Source organism: Centropristis striata, chromosome 5 (genome assembly GCF_030273125.1).
Source record: "Centropristis striata isolate RG_2023a ecotype Rhode Island chromosome 5, C.striata_1.0, whole genome shotgun sequence".
Classification (NCBI taxonomy): Eukaryota; Metazoa; Chordata; class Actinopteri; order Perciformes; family Serranidae; genus Centropristis; species Centropristis striata.
Window position 1 is genome coordinate 7,880,919 of NC_081521.1, and position 22,183 is coordinate 7,903,101.

At 37.6% G+C, this 22,183-nt stretch overlaps 1 protein-coding gene across 1 annotated transcript; it reads right to left on the minus strand.

Annotated features, from left to right (window-relative positions):
- Positions 1-1,108: 1,108 nt before the first annotated feature.
- LOC131971586 (tumor protein p53-inducible nuclear protein 2) lies at positions 1,109-16,651 on the minus strand. The gene is made up of 4 exons (XM_059333095.1): positions 16,357-16,651; positions 9,408-9,786; positions 6,919-7,075; positions 1,109-5,745 (listed from the first exon to the last, which is right to left on the minus strand). Exons 2-4 carry the CDS (start codon positions 9,529-9,531, stop codon positions 5,478-5,480), a joined length of 549 nt encoding a protein of 182 aa, XP_059189078.1. The 5' UTR covers positions 9,532-9,786; positions 16,357-16,651; the 3' UTR covers positions 1,109-5,477.
- Between the last annotated feature and the right edge of the window lie 5,532 nt (positions 16,652-22,183).

Here is a 22,183-nt window from a genome sequence, read left to right on the forward strand (position 1 = left end):
TTCTTTTTTATTACATTTATGTGACCGCTATAGCTAGTTACTTTTTTAACCACTATATAAGATATGATGCACTGTTAAAGATTTAAACTACCCAAATGTATATAAATTAGTTATTATTAGCTTTCACTTTACCAGCTACAACAATAAAATGCTGCTTACAAGTGACTGCATCAGTAATTATTATCAAATACTATCAAACATTTACAGGGGCCATTCTATTGCCCAGTAAGTATTTTAACTATAGTTTTGCACTATTTGGAGTGAAAGACTTTGACTTTGTGGTAATTCTACTTTTACTTACTTGATTTAAAAAAAAAAAAAAAGATAACTAACATAAACTGTATATTTTGGTTGCAAAACAAACTAAAATTATAGTGAAAATGTCCTTCGTGTTCGTCTTTGTCAACATTTTTCATATGTAAACCTTTTTTATTGATATAAAATCTATTTAATCTATCTGGTTTTATGACTTAATAAACTTATTGGGGCTGAGATAGATAAAAAAAGGAAATAAAGGCAACATTTATTGTGACCTTATTGAATCTGGCACCCAACCAATACCCCATTACAATAAACTAAAACTAACACTAAAACTAATAAAAGCTAAATAAAAACTAAGCATTTTCCCAAAAAATAAAAACTAATTAAAACTAGCAAACTCACTCTAAAAACGAATTAAAACTAACTGAATTTGAAAAGAAAAAATCACAACGAAATTAAAACTAAAACTAATGAAAAAATAAAATAAATAAAATAAATAAAATAAATAAAATAAATAAAATAAATAAAATAAATAAAATAAATAAATGTAACCTTGTTTCCAACACCTACAATAGCTCACACACTCTCTGCTTTAATCCCATTAATCCCTCCTGCTTTCCCACATGAAAATAATGACACAAGATTCAGGTGTTAACCTGAGTATTTATTGTTGTTGTTGTTTTTTTTGGCGGGTACCTGTGTTTTCTGAATGGATGCTGGAAAAACCCATCCGTTGATTTTTGCATAGGTCTTATCTTTCAGTGGATGACCGTCCGCTTTGGGGATGGAAAAATCAGTACATCACAAAAACCATGCAGAAATAGTGAAAGGCACAATCACCATACTGTAGATATCAGATACACCAAATTTTATAAGTCTATATATTTCTTTTTTTTTTGGAGGGGATGGGTGTACTAATTGAGATGTAACATGGGTGAAACCCCAAGTGTTTTTAAGCTGCCTTATCATTTCAGGGCACAACATAAAACATCTGAACCTCCCCAGACATTCAACACCTCTCGTTTTAAAACATCCTATTGGTTATTAACTGTTATAATAACTATATGGGAAAATACAAGCATATTCTATTGTATTTTTTTATGATACATTTAATTATTATTTTTTTTAAATATATAAACTATCCCCTGCCTCATGTTTTTGTCCAATCATATAGGCTCGACACATCAGCTGACCACTCCCTCTCCACATTGTTGGATGACTTTCACCCTCAAAACCACACGTTTCAATAATCACACACAACATACTGAGAAAACATTTCCTTTTTACATGACACAGGTGAGAAAGGAAAAAAATTAAAAACTGAGGCAAACAGGACAGGTTTGCAGCGATGGAGAGGTATCTGTGGGGATCTTTACTTTGCAAATGCACACACACACACTGCAAAAAAATGTGTCTAAAAACAAGATAAAAACACTAAATCTGAGGGAAATGATCTTGCTGCATGGACAGATAATTTCACTTGACAAGATTTCTTAAATTAAGATTGTTAAATCTAGAAATAAGCATGTTGAACGCTTAAAATAAGAAATGAACTCCTAAAACAAGATCAATTATCTAACAAAGTTCTTTTTATCTTCGTAAGAACCAAATAATTTGCAGTGTACACTTAAATTGAGGTTGTACTTGAGAAATGTAATTTTATGCAACACTGCAAAAAACATGAAGCTTACCAAGTATTTTCTTCTCATATCTAGCAGTAGTATCTTAATTATATTGTTTTGAGTATAATTTACCTACTGACCATAGCTTTATGTGCTTATTTAATCATCTAACTGTAAATCTAAAACAAGATAAATTAAAGCTGCAAGCAGCGATGAACTGGCCCGAGCAGAGTGACCTGACAATTATTTGTTTCTTACCAAGATAAAAAAAAAAAACCTTTAGATTTAGAAGTTAGATAATTTATCTATTTATCGTCAAGTGAAATTATCTGTCCATGCAGCAAGATCATTTCCCTCACATCTAGTGTTTTTATCTTGTTTTTAGACACCTCTATGTACCATTCTACAATGGCAAACTGCACTGGCAGATAATTGTAATGCAAATTAGCACATTAAGACAATGCATACTTTGCCTTTCGAAGCAACATTTCAGAAAACTTGTAGCACAAAAATCATTGTTACATGTTCGAAACAAGACCAATTATCTGCCATGGTACTTCTACTTTTACTTTAGATTTACAAGTGTTAGATAATTTATCTATTTATTGTCAAGTAAAATTATCTGTCCATGCAGCAAGATAATTTCCCTCCGATTGAGTGTTTTTATCTGTTTTTTAGACCCCTTTTTTGCAGTTTACAGACACATTTGCCTGTGATGTCTCATTAATATTACCCTGTTTGTCACTTTCTATGTACCATTGTACAACAGGCAAACAGAATCCAACATTGGACACACAATCAGTTAGAATAGTAAGCCTCTTGGGAGTGAGAAAGCCTAAATAGATCTCTATGTGTGGGTGTGTGTGCATTTTACACTCATCACCTCAGATCCCTCTCCTGCACCATTCAAAGTAATCAACGGGGTACATAATAGACATCTTTAAACAGAATAAAATTCATAATTATATCATAAATTAACAGATATTAACAGATTTCAAATAAAACAGAGTAATTTATAGGATTATTGGCAGAAATGAAAGAAAAAAAAGTGATTCAAGGGAAAATATATTTTTTTCAAGATGATCTAAATGAGACAAAAATTTCCATTTTCCAAATAATCTAACATGAACCCCCAACGACAAAGCATGTCGTTGTACTGTGTCCTCGCCAGCATCCATACAGCTAGAGCTGTGCTAAGTGGAGCCTCTGGAGGGCAGTGTTTGCCTATGGCACATCAACTCTGAGTCTAGTGCTGTTTTTATGGAGCATCTCAAAGAGACGAGACTGAAGTTGGGGCAAAGACGCCACGTTTGGCCACTGAAATGCCCTCTTGATTTGATAATGAGCGCAGAGGTGAGGCAGAGAGAGGATTCTCAACGTTGTGGACTCGAGTCCTGAGAGCCTTTGACATCTAACGGAGCATTATAAACTGTTTTTGTAATATTTACAAGAGAAATAAATGACCATTATTCATGTGTTTTTTTTTTTCTAGCATTTGACGTGTCAGTACACTTTCTCACACACAATTTGAATCAAAACGAAAAGAAAAAAAATCATCACAAAAGAAAAAAACAAGCACACAGCACACCGCTAAAACTTTGACTCACAAAATGTATGACAGTGCAAACTTACATCCATGTCTCAAATAATTTACAAACATTAGTATACACTTCAGCACCATTGTTTACTATTGTTGTTGAATACATATCATTAAGCTAGTTCTTTAAGTGGAAACTGCTAGAGCCGGATGTGCTAATGAGAAAGGGACGGACAGCGATGGAGCAGATGTTAGAGAGCGATGAGTTGCACAAGCATGATGCAAGATGATGGTTCTGAACGTGTCGAAGGGAAGTTGGGTGTTGTCGGGGTGTTAAGAAAACATTTCTTCCCCTTTCCCTGATGGACTGATGTCTAAAATGATTTCATTTTGGTGTTCACATGGATAAGATCACAGCACACACTGTGGATGAAAATGGCCTTTTACAGACCACACATTTAATGATCATCATGCTGCGAACGATCCACAGGAAAGGATCGTTTTACTTGCTGGCCTGAAAGGCCAAAAGTTTACTTTCTCTTCTGATAGGAACAAGTTTTCTTTTCATTCTTTTTGGTGGAACCATGCAGAGAGAGACGCTGTGTATAATGTGATGATTTACAAGACAAAATGAGCAGAAAACAATGTCACAAAACAAAATAAAGAGTTGCCATCAATACCGCTCTCCACTTGCTATAACCTGCCATACCATGTAACCCAAAGACAAGCCCTGTATCTTTTTACCTCAGCCCCATTGATACTCCTTGTCAATAATTCTATGGGAGCCCATACCACCAGCCTTTATGTTCACAAAAAGGTGCATTATTTATGATCCAGAGTAACACAACAAGGGCTCACAGGGTGCTCAGGGGGTTACAAAACACTTTCCTATGACTATTTCATCTTCATCCCTTTTAATAATGTCTAGTTCTAATTAGAGTTGTTCCGATTCCGATACCAGTACACTGCAAAAAAGCCAACTTGTATTTTTTGGCCTAAAACAGTGATTTAAGTTGGTAAAACTTGGAAATATAAATGATTGACATTTAGGGCAATAATGTAAGTTAGCACAACGAAGCTGATGCTAGCGGCTAACTGATGCTAGCGGCGCTGCTTGTTACAGCTACAAGAGTAGCCATTAGCGTATCAATGCTAACTCAACATTGTGGTCGCAACATTAGAGGGAAAAAATGGTATCGGAACCTCTCCAGTTCTAATCCAACATTACTTTTTTACTCTTTAGTCTGTTTTGCACATACTCTCACCATCTTCGACTTACTCTCATCCTTCACAAAGTGAGCAGAGAGAAATATCACAACGTTTGTTTCCTGTGATGAAACAGGGTTTGCCCCATGTTTCCTCACCTTTGTCTCTTACTTTGAGAGAAACATAGTCTAGTGATTTTCCTCTCACACTCGTCACACACGGTATATCCTTCCACCTTTTCTAAAAAAACAAACAAACAAACAATCACCTGTAAAGGAAAAAGCTTCGAAGACATGATGAGTTGTTTTCTCTGCGATGATTATAAAGATCTCTGTCTTGCATGGTTTCCACCAAAAGTCCTAAATTACACTTGGGTTTCAATTTTTGAAATCTCAGCGATTGAATTTAGTTAAATTAATTAAATTAAAAACATGCCTTGAGAAGAGTGAAAGAAAAAAGAGTATTTTACTAAGATAGGTAGATAGATAAATCAATAAAGCTAAACTTTTTGTCGTTTTTCAGATGTTACTAAGGAAAACCTGTATAAATATTTTTTTTTTTAGTTGTTTGGATACTGCAATGGACAACAATTATAATAAAGGTCTACGAAGGTCTACTCAGAGGGCTTGGTTCATAACAGCAGAATGGGGCATAAAACTACCAGGTGAAGTCCATTTGTGACTAGACCAAAACAGAAAAAGCTACTGGTCTACTGGTATCTGATATAATGTGCAGAAATTAAAGCAAATAAGCAGTGGCTGAATATATTTAATCTTGTGTGTGTGTCATGGAGGTGACTAAGCTCTACTAATGCCCTCAGAGTAAACGATGCCCCCTGGTGACTGAGGGGTTTAGTGGCAGAAGTTACGCTTGCTGGGCTGGTGAAGTAAGGTGTTTCTGGCGTGGGCTGCGTGGCGAGGGACCTGCTCCCTGGTGCGGTTCTGACGTTGGATGCGGTTGCGACCCAGATGGCGTCGCTCGATGCGGGCTTTGCTACGCTGGACCCGGGCCACCTGGGTGACCTTGGCCAGAGCTCCGGCCTGGGCAGCTGCTCCACGGCTCACCCTGGTGGGCATGGTGCTGCGGGTGGCGGGGGCAGCAGCTGGCTCTGCCACTCTGCTGCAAGGGACGAGAACAAAAACATGAAGGTGTGAAAACTAAAAAAAAGGTTTTATTAATTGTTTTTAACCCTTCATCGGGCAAAGAACTATATTTGGTAACTTCAGTGGATATCAAAATGGGGTCCCAGTTTAGAGAAAAAAGTTTTAGATTTAAAGTGGCAAATCTGCGCAAAAAGTTGCAGATTTACAAGAAAAAAGTTTAAAAAAGCAACTTTTTTTCTCTTAGATTCCACACTTTAAATCTCATAAAGCTGCAATTTTTTTTCACGTAGATCTGCCACTTTAATCTCATTAACTTTTTTCTCAAAATATTACCCCCCTCCCCCGGGTCTGCATGTTTTTTTTAACACATTCTGGCAGTATGTAATCCAATATTCTCTAGGGTTGAAATTTGGAATTAAATCAGGGATGGGCAACTTAAATGCTGCAAAGGGCCACAATTTTTCATGGACACTACCACAGGGCCACATATAGGAGCGTGCACTTAACCAGATATGATGAAACTGCAATTTTAAATATGTTAACAGTGCAGTAACTTAACATATTTCATGCTCAAATGCATGTATAACAGTATAAATAGGAATATAAAAGGTTTGAAGCAAATAAAAAATAACCACTTACTGTGATTTCTGTGATTACTGTGAAGTATCGATACTCAAAAAAGTATCAATACTAAAACATTGTATCCGGATAAGATACTCATTTTCAAAAGTATCGATACCTAGCCAAGGAATGAACACTTAAGTTAAGTTATTGTTGTTGTTTTTTTATCAAGCTTGCCTAATATTGTGCACAGCATACAACCTCAAAATATTGTTCTAATTGTTATTGTTTATTGTATTTATTTATTTTTTGCACTACCTCAGACTTGAAGTTTGTTATCATAGTTGCAGTTTCTTTTTGCACGTTTTTATCCTTGTGGTATCGAAAATGGTATTGAGAATCAAATATTTTCCTGAGTATCGGTATCGAGTTGAAAATTTTAGTATCGTGACAACCCAGGTACTGAGGGCCACTTCAAGTGAGGGTGCTGGCCGTCTGCGGCCCCCGGGCCTCCAGTTGCCCACCCCTGCCCTAGAGGATTAATGTGCCCCTCTGATTAAATACTGGCCCCCACAGTAAAACTGCTCTAGAACAACCACCGGCCGGCATAAAGACAGCTTTTTCTCACCTCACGCTGCTCGCCAGGCTGACGATGCTTTCTTCTCCCACCACAGACAGGTTGCCGTTGGAGACGATGGAGAAGTTGCTCGGGGAGACGTACACAGACATGCTGGGGTGCTCGATGAGCAGGTCCTCCATCGGGCTGGCCTCTGCTGTGGCTCCCTCTGCAGTGAAACAGGGGGGAGGGGTGACAAACCAGCTCTCATCCATGCAGCCTCTCTCTGCTCCTGCCCTACTGCTACCCCCACGGCCCCCACACTCACTTCCAGAGCCAGGGGACATCGACGGGGTGGAGGAGGGCGTGGACAGCCTGGCCCGTCTTGGCAGGCTCACGGGTGTGGTGGCACCCAAGTCTGAGGGGCTAGCGCTCGGACAGGACAGGGGGTCTGACGGTGCTTCTGCACCTCTTGCCCGACCTTTATGTGTCCGACGCCGCTTGTGAGGCTGGTGGGGAATGGGGGCCGGGAATTCAGTCCTTGTGTGTGTGACTTGAGGATTTAATGTGTCTGGAAATGATTGTGCAATCGGTGGGGCTCCCGTCTCATCCTCCGCCTGTATCATGCAGCCAGATTCTTCTGAGCACATGGCAGAGATGAGATCGGCCAATAAAAACAGATGTTGTTTTTAGGTGAATGGGGATGTTGCAAAAATGATGCAAATGTGGTAGTTTTTGAAAAAAAAAAACATGCAGGTTGAAGGGGGCAATTTTTTAGGGATCACATACGCACGCGCACACATACCAGTTTCGGGAATGTAATGGGTGTTTTAAAAAATCGGAGGAGGGGAAGAAGAGGGGGTAAGGAAACACAAAACATAAAAGAGTCACATCATTAGTTGTGTTGACCCTCTAAGGCTGTGATTATGTCACTGACATAATGTTTGTCTTGGCTCTCCTGAGAGGTACTTTTATGTTGTTTTTTATGTTTGGTTGGCTTCTGAACAGGCATCCAAGCAAATTTTCATACTCAATAAATGCCTTTGTCATGATTGAGATCATAAACAAAGAGGAAGGAGATGTATGTTCAGGAAGAACTGTGTGTTTCCATCAACAGACAGACAGTTTTTTTTGGTATGGCAGCCATACGGGGGAGCACCGGTGTAGTTGCGCCACGCCCCGAAAGATTCTTCACCCCATCATCCCCATCATTACTTCTAATGTTAGTCATCATTATAGACATGCAGGGTAACAGAAGTATTCCTCAGCTATCTTTGAACATAAAACACAGTTTGACTATTCCGCCCTACACAGTCTAACTGCAGTAACTATGCAACGGGTTAAACTGAGAAAAACTGCTTTCAAGTTTTTTAAATGTTTTTAACTGGCCAGCCAAATGTGTTATAGGTAGATAAGTGATATGACACTTATTTCTACATGAATTGATGATGTAATTTTTATGCTTAAAAATCATGATGATTTATTTTACCTTTGAAAAACTACAAAAATGTAGTTACTGCACTCTGGTTTTGCTGTAAAAGATTCTAATAGTAATGCAAAAACAGAGTGCAGTAACTGTATTGTTGTTGTCTTCTTTCAGCTTTTTTTCAGCAAATTGATATTGTTAGAAGTGTATTTACAAGTGTTTAACAACTCTATTTAAAGATTTGTGTATTTTAGACTTGATATTTTAAAGAAATGTTATATTTTAGTCTTAATATAATTTTATCTCACTTTTTTACTTCATCACTATCTAGATCATGGGTCTCAAACTCGCGGCCCGCGGGCCAATTGCGGCCCTCGTGACGATATTTTGTGGCCCTCACCTTGATATGAAAGTTTAATGTTTTATATGAATGGCACTTTACCGTGTTTTGTGTGGAAGGTCCCTTTATTGCTCCAGCTGGAGCTTTGTTTCACTTGTTTCTATGACGACGTTAACAAAAAGAAAGGCAGCTGTTACCGGAGCGTTTATTAACTGCCGTGTTGTTGTTACCGGAAGAAGTGGAAATGTTGTGAAATTTTGTGTCTTTTTTTAAAAGTAATTTTGTGTCCTTTTTTTTGCAATTTTATGTCTTTTTTAGTAATTATGTGTCTTTTTTGGTCATTTTGTGTCTTTTTTAAGTAATTTAGTTTTTTTCTGTCATTTTGTGTCTTTTTTTAGTAGTTTTGTGTCTTTTTTTTTGCCTTTACTGCCTCCAGCGGCCCCCAGGTAATTTGATTATGAGACCCCTGATCTAGACAATAATTTCCCTTTCAATTAAATGTATAATTTCTATTATTTTTATGTTTGAATTAGTCTATATATCCAAATCAGACCGTGGTAAGTGCATTTACTGCTTTGGTTTTGAGTTGGATTTTGTAGTTACTGCAATTTTTACATCATTATTTCTCTGAAATAAAGCAAAATTGAAATCTAAAACTTTGTCACAAGATAAAACAGACATCAAGGAGTTCATTTGTAGTTATAACTCAATTTCGACCATAAAAGTAGTTACTGCAGTTAGACTTTGTAGGGCAGTATAGCCCAGTTTGGACTGGCTCCCTCTGCCGAGACTCACCAGGCAGGTTGACGAGCATCCATCCCTCCTCGTCGGCCTCCGTCACACAGGGTTTGGGTCCATTCAGCTCCGCCGCCACCTCCTCTACCTCCCCAAACAACAGGTTGCTCAGACGCTGAAACATGACTGCGTGTGTTGTCAAGTGTTGATGACTCAGGTGCTTTTTTTTCTTTTCGTCCACAAAGAAAAAGCTGTAGCTGCCTTTTTGAATTTCTTATTTGTGTTTACGTTTGTTGCTGTTTCAAGCAATTCTTTGTCAGGTTTTTTTTTTTTTTTTTTGAGTCTGAGAAGCCCTTTGCTGGATCTCGGTTTTGACAAACAGGAGTGGACAGGCTTCTGTAGTGCAAATGTAAGGTTTCACTTGGTTTGGAGCAAAGGCCTGCAGAGAGAGAACAAGAAAAAGAGAAAGAAGAGGGTGGTTAGTGGCTATCAGACGATAAGGTTTCAACACATTTTCTTTCGTAAGATATATATATATATAAAAAGAGAAGGAACATATTCGGTTGATTTCCCACTGTCTAGTCAGGGAATATTAATGAGCAATGATTGTGGTAAGAGCTTCCTCTGTGTTATTTCAACACACATCACAACAAGTTGGAACCATTTTTCGGGCTCAAACCTGAAACATTTTATGACCTGTATTGTATTTTGTACAATATGGTGATGTGGAATATATTTCATAATGAATTAAATGGCAAAATGTAATCACTTTGATGCTTTGAAGGGACAACAATTGCATTGCAAAGGAATATAAGCTTAGGAAATACAACATTTGATTGATTTGATATGACTTAAAAAGCATGTCCGGTCTTCTAGCCACATACAGATACAGTGAGAGATAATTTTGGGGGTTGAATAGATACAGACAGGCTGTAAAAACAACACTGACACATTGTGACTTTAGACAGTTGATATGCTGAGTGTGTTAGTGTATAGTCATCGTGCCTCTGGAGTTTTGTTTCCGTTTCTCTAACTGAAGAATGTAAATCCAACACTCTTTTAACTCTGTCTGGGTCTTTACCTATTCCTGAGGGAAATAGTTGGTTCTTTAGCTGCAAAAAGCTCCACTTTGATCACCAGCTAATTGCTTACTACCTGCCGTTTGGTGTTGAGCAGGTACACTGCAAAAAAGATGTCTAAAAACAAGGTAAAACAGTAAATATGAGGGAAATTATCTTGCTGTATGGACAGATAATTTCACTTGACAAGATTTCTTAAATTAAGATTATTAAATCTAGAAATAAGCATGTTGAACGCTTAAAATAAGACATTAACTCTTAAAAAAAGATAAATTAAAGCTGCAAGCAACGATGAACTGGCCCGAGCAGAGTGACCTGATGATTATTTGTTTCTTACCAAGATAAAAAAAAAACTTTAGATTTAGAAGTGTTACATAATTCATCTTGTTTTAAGAGTTAATTTCTTATTTTAAGCGTTCAACATGCTTATTTCTACATTTAACAATCTTAATTTAAGAAATCTTGTCAAGTGAAATTATCTGTTCGTGCAGCAAGATCATTTCCCTCAGATTTAATGTTTTTATCTTGTTTTTAGACACACCTTTTTTGCAGTGTAGTGTAGAAGACAAGTTTTGCTTATTCGCTGGAATCAGCCTACATACCTGATACTCCCCAATATGCCTGAACAGAAAGCCAGTGAGGGTGGCAGTGGGAGTAAACCAAAACAACAAAGTTGTGGGCTGGAAAACCAAAACAACAAACTGAGAAGACACTCTGAAGAGTGAAACTGCAGTCTGATATAATAATAGGCTACTTGGGTTTGTCACTGGCTTGTTTTATACAGATACATTTGACTAGTTGGCCATTTCTAGTAAGAAAATATTGATTAAAGCAGTTTTAAAGTTTGCTAACCAGCTTTAAAGTATGTACTAAAGATCCTCAACTGGAGAGAACAACATAATGAAACTTTCACATGATGCTTACTTTAACTTGAAATGCATTGGGAGAGGCACACTGTAAAAAAAACCCTATTGTTTTTACGGTAAAAAAACGGCAGCTGTGGTTGCCAGAACTTTACCGTAATAAATACAGTGCAACTTTTTCTAATATTACGGTAAAGTGATATTAGCACTGTTTATTTCATGTATAAGATTGCCATTTTATTCCATATTGTACCGTAAAAAATAAAAAGTTTTTCCATCAAAATAAACACTGTTCTGCCTTATAAATGACAAGAAAATACTTTATAAATGCTGCATAAATTAAAGATTTTACCATTAAATATTACAGTATATTTCTGTTAGAGATATGGTGTTTAGTACATTTAACAGTGACAAAATGATGGCTTGTATATATATTACAGTATATTTTTGCTACAAACAAGGTGCCAGTGTATTTCACAGTGGAGTAATGTTTTTGTTTTTTTTTTAAATGTAAAAAATTACTGTTTTGGCTGATATATACACATATATGATGTTTCATTGTTACTGAAACTGAATTAACTCATTTATCATTTTATGGTCTTTTACTGTCATGGTTTAGCAGTTTTTCACCGTAAAATCTACATTTTTTTACTTAAACTTTGACATGCATTGGCAGAGGCACACTGAGTTTCAGTAGTTGGTAATGAATAATATTGTGTTATATGATTAAATAAATTACATTAGCAAACAAGAAGCTGGTGGACAATGGCTGCACTCCCCTCCCCCATAAAGTTTAAATAACCAGTCGGCACACTCTCAGTCTCAGGACAGATGGACAGGCCAGAGAAGAGGAGGAGGAGGAGGAGGAGGAGGTGAAAGGAGGCGACACAAAGACCCGGAATCTAACAAAGTCAAACTGAGCACAATGTAATAATGCAAAGACATACAGAGACATTAGGACAGAAGCTTCTGTGTGCCTGACCTGAATGTAAACAGAATGAGGTAATGTTGAACAGATGTTTGAACAATCATAGCTTACAGGACAAACTCCTACATGTTCAAAAAGTTTTATTTGCTTAAACTGTGTGTGCAGAACAAAAATTGACAGAAGAGGTCAAAGAGCAAACTTGGCAAAAAAAAGTGCTGACACACTTAAAGAAATCTATTGAACTTTTAGGTTATTTTCCAACGGTTTTTGTTATATATTAATTTATTTCTAATATTATGGTAAAATTATATTAGCACTGTTGATTTCACATTTGAGATTGCCATTTTATTCCATATTTTACCGTAAAAAATTAAACGTTTTTCCATCAAAAGAAACCCTGTTCTGCCATATAGCTGACAAGAAAATACTTTATAAATGCTGCATAAATTAAAGATTTTACAATAAAATATTACAGTATATTTTGTTATACTATATATGATGTTTAGTACATTTAACAGTGAGAAAAAGTATTTTTACAAAAAAATAAATGCAAAAATTACAGTGTTATATTTATATTTTAGTTACACATGGTGTCAGTGTATTTTATAGTGGAATAATGTATTTTTCAAAAAAATAAAAACTGTTAAAAAAATACTGTTTTGGCTGATATATACATTTACAGTGTTTCATTGTTACGGAACCTGAATTAACCCATTTATCATTTTAGGGTCTTTTACTGTCATGATTTAGCAGTTTTTCACTGTAAAATCTAGACATTTTTTACAACGTGCATTTACAAGAATACAGTAAGAAACGGCACATTTATTTCTATTAATACACTGTAATTCTAAAATGCATTAATTAAATTGTTGGTGCCAGTAATTTGTAATGGCAAGTTATATATATTGGTTTATTTCTATGCTAGTTTAAACTATCACAACCTATTTCGGTCCAGGATCTGTTTGACCTACTGCCTGATCTGTCTTTAATTTCTCATTGAAATCCAATATGTTCTGCTGACTTTCAATTATTGCACCAACTACATGACAGAGGATGGTATTAATGAAGGAGCACAGATTAAAAGGTGACACAAAGTGCATGTGATGGAGATTTAAATACAGAGCAAAGAGACATGGAAGGAGATATGCATGGTTGCTGGTTGGAAAGCTGACACTTTCTGTCCTTATTTGGAGTATTACCATGGACACCAGAAAAATAAAGGGGGAAAAAAAAATCCTAATTGCAACAAATCAGTACAGGCTCTTGGGATTACTCACGTCAGATGGCATAAGACTAATTTCAACAAATATTGTCACTGTCAAGGAGACGGTTTGCATGGGTTCATGCTTGAAATAACAAGAGAGACGAATGAAGTGGGGGAGAAAATTAGGTGAAAAGCTACAAAGGCAGAAGCCTGTTTCCAAAAAAATAATTATAAGCCTTAGTGGATAGAAAGCTCTCAGCTGCTGGGTTGTTCATTTTGACTCACTTTCTAGGTCATGTGTTAAAATTTTGTATCCAGACAGTTGAAGAAAAAAGGCCTGTGGTTGTTATATTATGGGGATTTTGTAAAAGAAACAAAAGAGATACAAGAAATAAGAGTGTGAACTAAGGCAGAGCAGTCCGTCCTCAGCCCTCAGATTGTTTTAATGCATTCCTGCACTAATAACTTAAAGTCATGAGACCATGACAAATCCAGATAAACAAAAAAATTTGGGTGACAAGGCCTAAGGGCTGCTTTGCATATGGTGCAACACACACACACACACACACGCACACACTTAACACTACACGCAGCACTTCCCTGATAAGACAAATTTATCAGTTTGGTGGCTGTACCAGCTAATTCGGGGCTATCTGACTAGTGTAAATATAGCTATTGATACAGCCAATAGAGAACAAATAACCCCCACTGATATGGTTTATATCATGGAGCAAACAGCTCCTGAATATATGGCATAGGTTGTGTAAAAGCATTATGTAACTACCACCTATTAACACTGATAGTGAAATCTATAACATGTAAGAAAGCAGATAAAGCAATTCTTCTTTGTTTGAAGAATTGTAGTCAACAATGTAAGTCTGGCTGTCAGTCCTATTTTTTATTTTAACAGTGCTGTTTTTCCTTATTTGTCCTAATATTAATGGCTTGCATAGTAGTGTACATATAATTTACATACTGTCAATATACAGGGATTTGTGCTGTAGCCTGCATATACAAGAATATACTTAAAATAATAAATTAAATCTTAAAACAAGATAAATTATCTAACTAATTTGCAGTGCACTCTGCTCGGACCAGTTCATCGCTGCTTGCAGCTTTAATTTATCTTGTTTTAAGAGCTAATTTCTTATTTTAAGCGTACAACATGTTTATTTCTAGATTTAACAATCTTAATTTTAAGAAATCTTGTCAGGTGAAATTATTTGTCCATGCAGCAAGATCATTTCCCTCATATTTAGTGTTTTTATCTGGTTTCTAGACACACCCTTTTTTTTTGCAGTGTCCAGTAAGAAACTGCACATTTATTTCTATTAATATGCTGTAAATCTAAAATCCATTAATTAAATTGTTGGTCCCAGTAATTTGCAATGGCACGTTTTACAATGTACAGCAAATGCACTGTGGTATTAGTTAATGGTGTTTTTTTATTGTGTTGTAAAATGTATTAGATAAGACAGGTAATTTAATTTTCTTTTAGGATGCTTTTTTAAATATCTGGCCTAGGGCAACAGGCCAGATATTAAAATAAACCAATAATTTAAAATGTGACCAATAAAATCTTGGCAGTCTTACCCCCGAACCAGAATAAACGTGAAACATTATGAAGTTATGATTTACACACTACAGCAGAGAGATGCTGAAGAGCTCTGACAGGCTTTATATTATGTTTTTATTCAAATGTCACACTATAATAAATTAGATTTTACTGCACAACTGCACATCCTAAAACATAGAAAGAGATCTCTCAGGATCTCTAATTATGGATCTTTCTTTTGACGTTGGGCTTTTAAAAAAAAAAAAAAAAAGGGAAAAAGGAGGAGTGGAGGAGCAGGATGGGCGGGACCTCGCGGAATAAAAACAAGACGCCTGTGACGTCACGCAGACGTCACTGACGCTGACAGAGAGGCTCCAGCCTTTTTCGTGAGAGGAGAAAAAGACACCAGCATAGCAAACATAGCGATAAAATAAGACGATATGACCGCGAATATGCAACATATATATATATATATGTTTTTGAGTCTCATCTGCATTTTGCAAAAAACAATCCATCTGTGATTGGCTGCTGTTGTCGACGACGGTGAAATCATTTGACGTTATGAAAAAATTGGCAACAATGTTTACATTTTAAAACACACAGGGACACCTTCAGATTGATGCAGCACCATAAAACAACAGATAGTCGACAAGCGATCAGCAGAGAGAAGACTTTCTGTAGGGTAACCAGGTTAAACATGAATTATCCGTATAAGCTGTACAGCTGAAGGGTCAAAGCAATGACAGTTGTGGCTCAGCGACCGTGCACCAAGGACAGATCGCCTAATTCTGCTACTGACAATGCCATCAAACTGTTATTACACAGAAATACATAAAATAAGTGACGATAATTGCAGAAAACCTGAGCCTTACAAGGTCCGCCTCCCACAAAAACATCAACATCCGCCATCGACCTGATCCACATCAGCATTTGGTGCAATTTACCAAACAACGGCTGCTGCCATCCTCATATAAATATATATATTTAAGCTACACGTATGCAGACCGGCGTCATTTTTCGAGATATAGGACGCCGAATCGACCCAATGAAGCTTTTTTTGGTTGCTATGCTGCTTTAAAATCTATTCGTGACCTAATAATAGGTCATTACCTCTTATAACACACAGCAGTCAAATATAGCTTCTTAATGAGTCAGTGACAGTACAAAGATGTAATACCATCTGTTCTATGATTTTATGATGGCTGATGGATATTATTTGTACACAAACATATGAGCAATGCAGCCGCTTAACTGGCAGAGACAAATGTAGTTTGATACCTCTTGAGATCACACATAGCCTGGCACAAAACACAACAAGTATCATATTAAAAAATAATAATAAAAAAAAAAAAAAAAAAAGGAAAGTAAAGATTAGCTTACCTGCCTTTGCAATATTATTCAAGTTGTAAACGAGATCTCACACACAGTAGAAAGGACAACAATTCTTAAAGCATAGCTTTAGATAGTCTTTAAGTGAGGTAGTTAAAACACCATGATACAAAAATAAAAGGCTTTCTTCTTAGAAGAAGGGCTTCGTGTAAAAAATTTACACTGATGTTTTTTAGATTATAACATCTGCAGCTTTTTTTTCCTCCTCTCTTCTATTTTTTCCGCTGCAGATTTTCCTTCTGTTTATTGCTGCCTCCAGCTGATCCTCGGATCAGAATGTAGAACGTACAAAACAGCTGATTGTGAGATCACAATACGCTTGGCCACGCCCCTTTCCCCGCCCACGTCAAACAAACCAGCCAATCAGAATATTACACAAGCCACAAGTCGGGCCTCTAGGTAACAGGGTGGGGGCTGGGCAGGAGAAGCTGTCAACCTGCACCCAGATGGAAACGGTGACTTCACCCAGAGACTGATCCGTGATCAGCTCCTACTTTCACCCTGCCTGCTGTTCACCGGCCCGGCTGAGGGGGATGGTAAACTGATCCTGGGTCTGTGCTCACAGAGCAGCAAATACAAGCCTTTTATGACCAGAAAATATTAAGATCTGCTGACAGCAAAGTGATTAAATTGTCAACTTCGTGATGAATTAAAAAAAAAAAAAAAAAATCAGCTGCAGAAAAAAAGAGAGCTAAAGCTGTTATATCACCTCCTGAATAGACTTTACAGGATATTTATTAATGTACTGTATCACTGTGTGGATGTTTATTTTAATATATTAACTGCATTATTTAATTTTAGTGTTTAATTATTTTCATCAGGTGCTGAATATTGTCCAACAACTCTCCTTTGCATATTCACCTCTTGTGATAGAGTATTAAAACTGATCATTTACTGAAAAAAATATGACAACCTTGAATATTCAAATTACTAAACAGTCTCATTTCACAAACTAGATTAGCTTTTTCCTGTCATGTGAAACTTGTGATGTTACTTTAAATTTTCATTTGTAAATAGAGCTCTTTCCCCTCCCCCTCACCATCCATCTTTCTACTCCTCCTTGGTGGGCTTGACCTCCACCTGCCACTCAATCTTTATCAGCCAATCAGACGCGCGTTTTCTGAATGCAGCATTTGAGTAACCAATGAGCTGCGGAGAGGATTTGAAAACCCCTGGTGGTCACTTTCACACTCTGCAGTCTGTAAAGCTTTGAGAATACCCATTGCTTTTTTTCATTTATTGCAGATTGTGCAAACTAGTGACATTATTGTGTGTGTGTGTGTGTGTGTGTGTGTGCACGTGCATGTGTGTGTGCATGTGTGTGTTTGTGTGTGTGTGTGTCTGTGAGAGAGAAAGAGAGTTGTATATGTATGGAGTCTATTGAGTATTATGCATAATCCTCAAGTCTACTTTATTAGGGTTTAAAGCCAGCTTTCTTATGTTTGTGCATACATGCATGAAAGAGTGTGCATGCATGCTTATGTCTACATATACATGTACTTATAGGGCCTATTGTGGAAGAGGGAATTCTTTTAGTAAAGCGGGGAGCACACCACACTATTTATAGCCTAATTAGCTCCGAAGTCTGGCCACAGTGATTTTTAAGATCTTTGAGCTCCACAGTAGTCTAAACAAAGCTGAACAGGTCACTCAGACGGTGTGTGCACTGTGTGTGCACTGTATGAAGGTTTTGGATGTCCTCCCTATGACATTGATCATATTGGAATGAAATGTGTATGCATATGTGTATAGTTTAATTATTTATTATGGTGCATTCTCTCTAAGACTCTCAGGACAAAGCTCCTTCGTTCTAAGAGGACTGTAGAAAAGGTCCTGAGGTTACACATATTTTGCAATGGTTAATTAGTACTTGAAATTATATCAAGAGAGCCAATCTAAGTGCTGTTGTTATATCGGGGCTGACATCATCAGCAGTTCAGGAGCAGAGTGTTTCAGTGGGTCGGTCAAGTGGTGGACTCCTGTTGTGCAGTGCAATTACTTTGATTGCAAGGGATTTGTGTGTAAATGGAAAAGAAAATCACAATGCTGTTATTCCAGTCCACCGGGACATTTTTTATTTTTATTTTAACAATCTGTTTATTGGAATTTACATTTTAATAAAACAAACAAACAAACAATACTGTTCCATACACCAGTAATTGCAAGTAAATACAACATACTACAGAACAGATACTGACCCCCCCACCCCCCTCCCATAGGCACCTAGCCCCAAGACATTGGCAAATATAGTTGAAAAGTAAAGAAACAAACAAAAGAAAAACAAAAAAGATGGGTTGTGATAAAATAATAGATAAATTGATAAAATAAATAACAATAATTAAAATAAGTCAATTAATGAACAAATAAATAGATAATCCACCGGGACATTTGTCTCACTTTTATTCATCCCTCTCTGTAAGTGTGTTTCTAGGGTTTGAGGTAATTCAATTTGACTTAGCCCGGACCAATAGGTGCGTCTCCACTATAGTCAAATATAGTCTCCCTCGCCGAAACGCCCCTAATTTGAATGTGAGCCGCTCTAGCAAATGTTTGACCGGCAGTTTTTTGTCCCTGTCGAAGAGCAGGGCCGTTTTTCTCCCCTGAAAAAAGCCTGGTTGCTGGATAGTGGATAGACCGCTAAGCAGGATGTGACGTAGTACTCAACGCCATGACAACAAGCGCCATTTTTAAAAGCCGGCGAAGTAGTGAGTAGTCACAACAATAATTGTCTATAATCATCACCGCCATGTGCATTATCACAGCGACAAGAAACAGAGCAGCTCTCCTCTTTCCATCTCGGCATCTCCTGCTTACTGTTTACGTCTGGTGCGCCTCGTCTCCCGTGTTAAATCCGTCGTGTATGTGACGTCACGGTCGAAAACTGTCGCTAAGTGATTATGTGACAATCAGAAACTATACGTCACCTCTGGAGTCTCGTAAATCCCTCTGGGGCCTTTTTTTTGTAATGGAGGCAGACGTTTGAGAGGGCGTGGCCTGAAGCTTTCCCAGCGGCCACTTTTTACCCAAATGGAAACGCAGCTTATGTCAGTGGATATGGGGGAGCTTTGGTTGCAGCTCAATTTTTTTTATTTTTTAATGGACTCTGACACTTAATTTACACTCAATATACAAAAAAGTCCCATTAGCTGTGTTTCCTTTAGGGGGAAGAGTGGCCACAGGGAAAGTCTCAGGCCACGCCCTCTCAAAAGTCCGCTCACTCTGCATGTCTCCATTACAAAAAGCCCCCCAGAGAATTTTTACGAGTCCGGTGCTTGTTGTAAACAAACAGAGATCGCTAAGTGAACACCTCCAGTAGCAGCAGCACATACACACTGCACTGCTACAGAGCTAACTGTTAGCCTATTAGCAATTTGCAGACTGCAGCTGGGAGAGACTGCTGCAGGAGGACTGTGCCGCTTCGACTCGTCCTTACTCTTCTTAAGGAGTCGCCAGCTCCGCAGCTCCTTAAGAAGAGTAAGAACGAGTCTCCAAAGTCTCCAATAACACCAGAAAAAGTCACTGCATTTGTCTCCAGTCGCTTTTTTGAAAAATAGTCTCTAAGGGGGTCTGAAAAGTCGTTAAATAAAGCAACAAAGTCGCTAAGTTGGCAACACTGCTTTGCCGGCATTTACAAATGGCGCGTGTTGTTGTCGTGTAGAGTACTACGTCACATCCTGCTTAGTGTTCTATCCAATCAGTAACCAGGCTTTTTTCAGGGGAGAAAAAAGACCCTGCTCTTCTACAGGGACAAAAAAAAGTCCCTCAAAAGACCGCTCTGGACGGCTCATAATCAAATTAGCCGTGTTTCAGCGAGTGAGACCCGCCTCATTCCGGGTATTGGGCTGACGTGGAAACACCCTTATTGTGAATCAATGTATTTTCTTTGTAAGTATTCAGTATCACTGCTGTACGGTAACCTTCAGAGAAGTTCAGCAGGATTAACAGAGACTGGATGTTTCACATACTTTAGCATTGGGCAGTAAACCTTGAATAATAGTGTTCAGCTTGCATTCCAATCAGTCTATAGCATAGTTGCTCAATGTGCGGCCTGCGGGCCAATGGCGAACCGGAAACATGCTGTGCAGGCCCGAAACTTAACATGAAATGCATGCATTGTAGTTCATTCTTTTGTTTCCTATATTATTACTTTCTTTATGAATATCTTAGTATGTCAAGGTAGGAATGACAAGCTACTGGTGGACAACTCAAGACTGCATTTCCTTTGTCTTTTTCCTGGTCTAGAGTATATAATACTATAATACAGTACATAGGAATGAGCCTGGGAGTGATCAGGCCTGGCTGACTAGATGCTCTGAACACAAATTGAAAGCTAATGAACCACACCGAACAGGGTTGTATCTCCAGATGTGTTTCAGACTCCGTCATAAGCTACTTTTCCTGCCATAGACTTTGTCACACTATTATCTCAATGGTGAGAGATGATAGAAGAGTCCAGCACAGCATGAGCTCTCTAAAGGCAGGACGATAAGGTTTCGGCCTATACGGTTACCAGGTGCTAGGCAACTCTCTCAGACGCACACACACAATCTCCCTGCAGTGATGATGATATCCAAAACCCAGTAACACAGTGAACACAAACATTTAGCAAGAACAGTTTGTGTGTCCCTGCTTGTGTTAGTGGTAAGAAGTAACAGGCCTGGTGGAACTTGTTGTGTCATGTCCTCTAACTATGTATAAAGTTCATGTCAGGAGCTGTGATGCATAATAAATATAATTCAAGATTTGGGAGTAGTTATCCTCTAATGCAGGGGTCTCAAAGTCAAATTACCTGGGGGCTGCTGCAGGCAGTATCAAAATGACCAAAAAAAGAAACAAAATTACTAAAAAAGACATAATATTTTTAAAAAGACAAAAAATTACCAAAAAAGACACAAAAGTACTAAAAAAAACACACAAAATTACTAAAAAAGACACAAAATTACCAAAAAAAGACACAGAATTACCAAAAAAGACACAAAATTATTAAAAAAGACATAAAAATGATTTAAAAAAGACAAAATTACAAAAAAAAAGTAATTAAAGGGACCTTCCACACACAACAAGGTAAAGTGCCATTCATATAAAACTCATGTACACTTACGTGTCAATCACAAATAATCAGGGCATAAATCCACCACTAAGGAACACAATAAAAGAGTCGGATTCCCACAGTTTCCCAAGCTGCTTGGAGAAATAGGTGAAAGGTGTCATGTCCTCAAACTATGTATAAAGTTCATGTCAGGTGCAGTGATGCACAATAAACACGATTCAAGATCTGGGAGTGGTTATCCTCTAATGGATGTGTTCACTCACGTGTCAATCACAAATAATCAGGGCATCAATCCACTAAGGAACACAATAAAAGAGTATGGAACGTGAGCTGGGTTTAGACCGTCATGAGACAGGTTGGTTTTACCCTACTGTTGATGTGTTATTGCAATAGTAATCCTGACTCTCAACCTTACTTTTATTTTTCATAAAGTTGAAATTGCGTGACAACTTTGTGTGAATATGCAGCAAACACTAGGTTTTTCTTTCTTTATCCACTCCAGAGCTTTCACTGAGGTAGTCTGGCTTCACAGGATTCCCACAGTTTCCCCGTTACTGCTTGGAGAAATAGGTGAAAGGTGTCATGTCCTCAAACTATGTATAGAGTTCATGTCAGGAGCTGTGATGCATAATAAATACAATTCAAGATTTGGGAGTGGTTATCCTCTAATGGATGTGTTCACTCACGTGTCAATCACCTCTATCCTCTAATGCATAGGTCTCAAACTCGAGGTCTGCGGGCCAATTGCGGCCCTCGTGACGATATTTT

What these genes read in the sequence shown, in the direction of transcription:
- LOC131971586 (XM_059333095.1), bottom strand. Translation starts at nt 9,531, where the DNA reads ATGTTTCAGCGTCTGAGCAACCTGTTGTTTGGGGAGGTAGAGGAGGTG. An exon ending in GATGCTCGTCAACCTGCCTG is followed by an intron (nt 7,076 to 9,407) that starts GTGAGTCTCGGC and finishes GTTTCACTGCAG; the next exon opens with AGGGAGCCACAGCAGAGGCC. An exon ending in AGCCTGGCGAGCAGCGTGAG is followed by an intron (nt 5,746 to 6,918) that starts GTGAGAAAAAGC and finishes CGTCCCTTGCAG; the next exon opens with CAGAGTGGCAGAGCCAGCTG.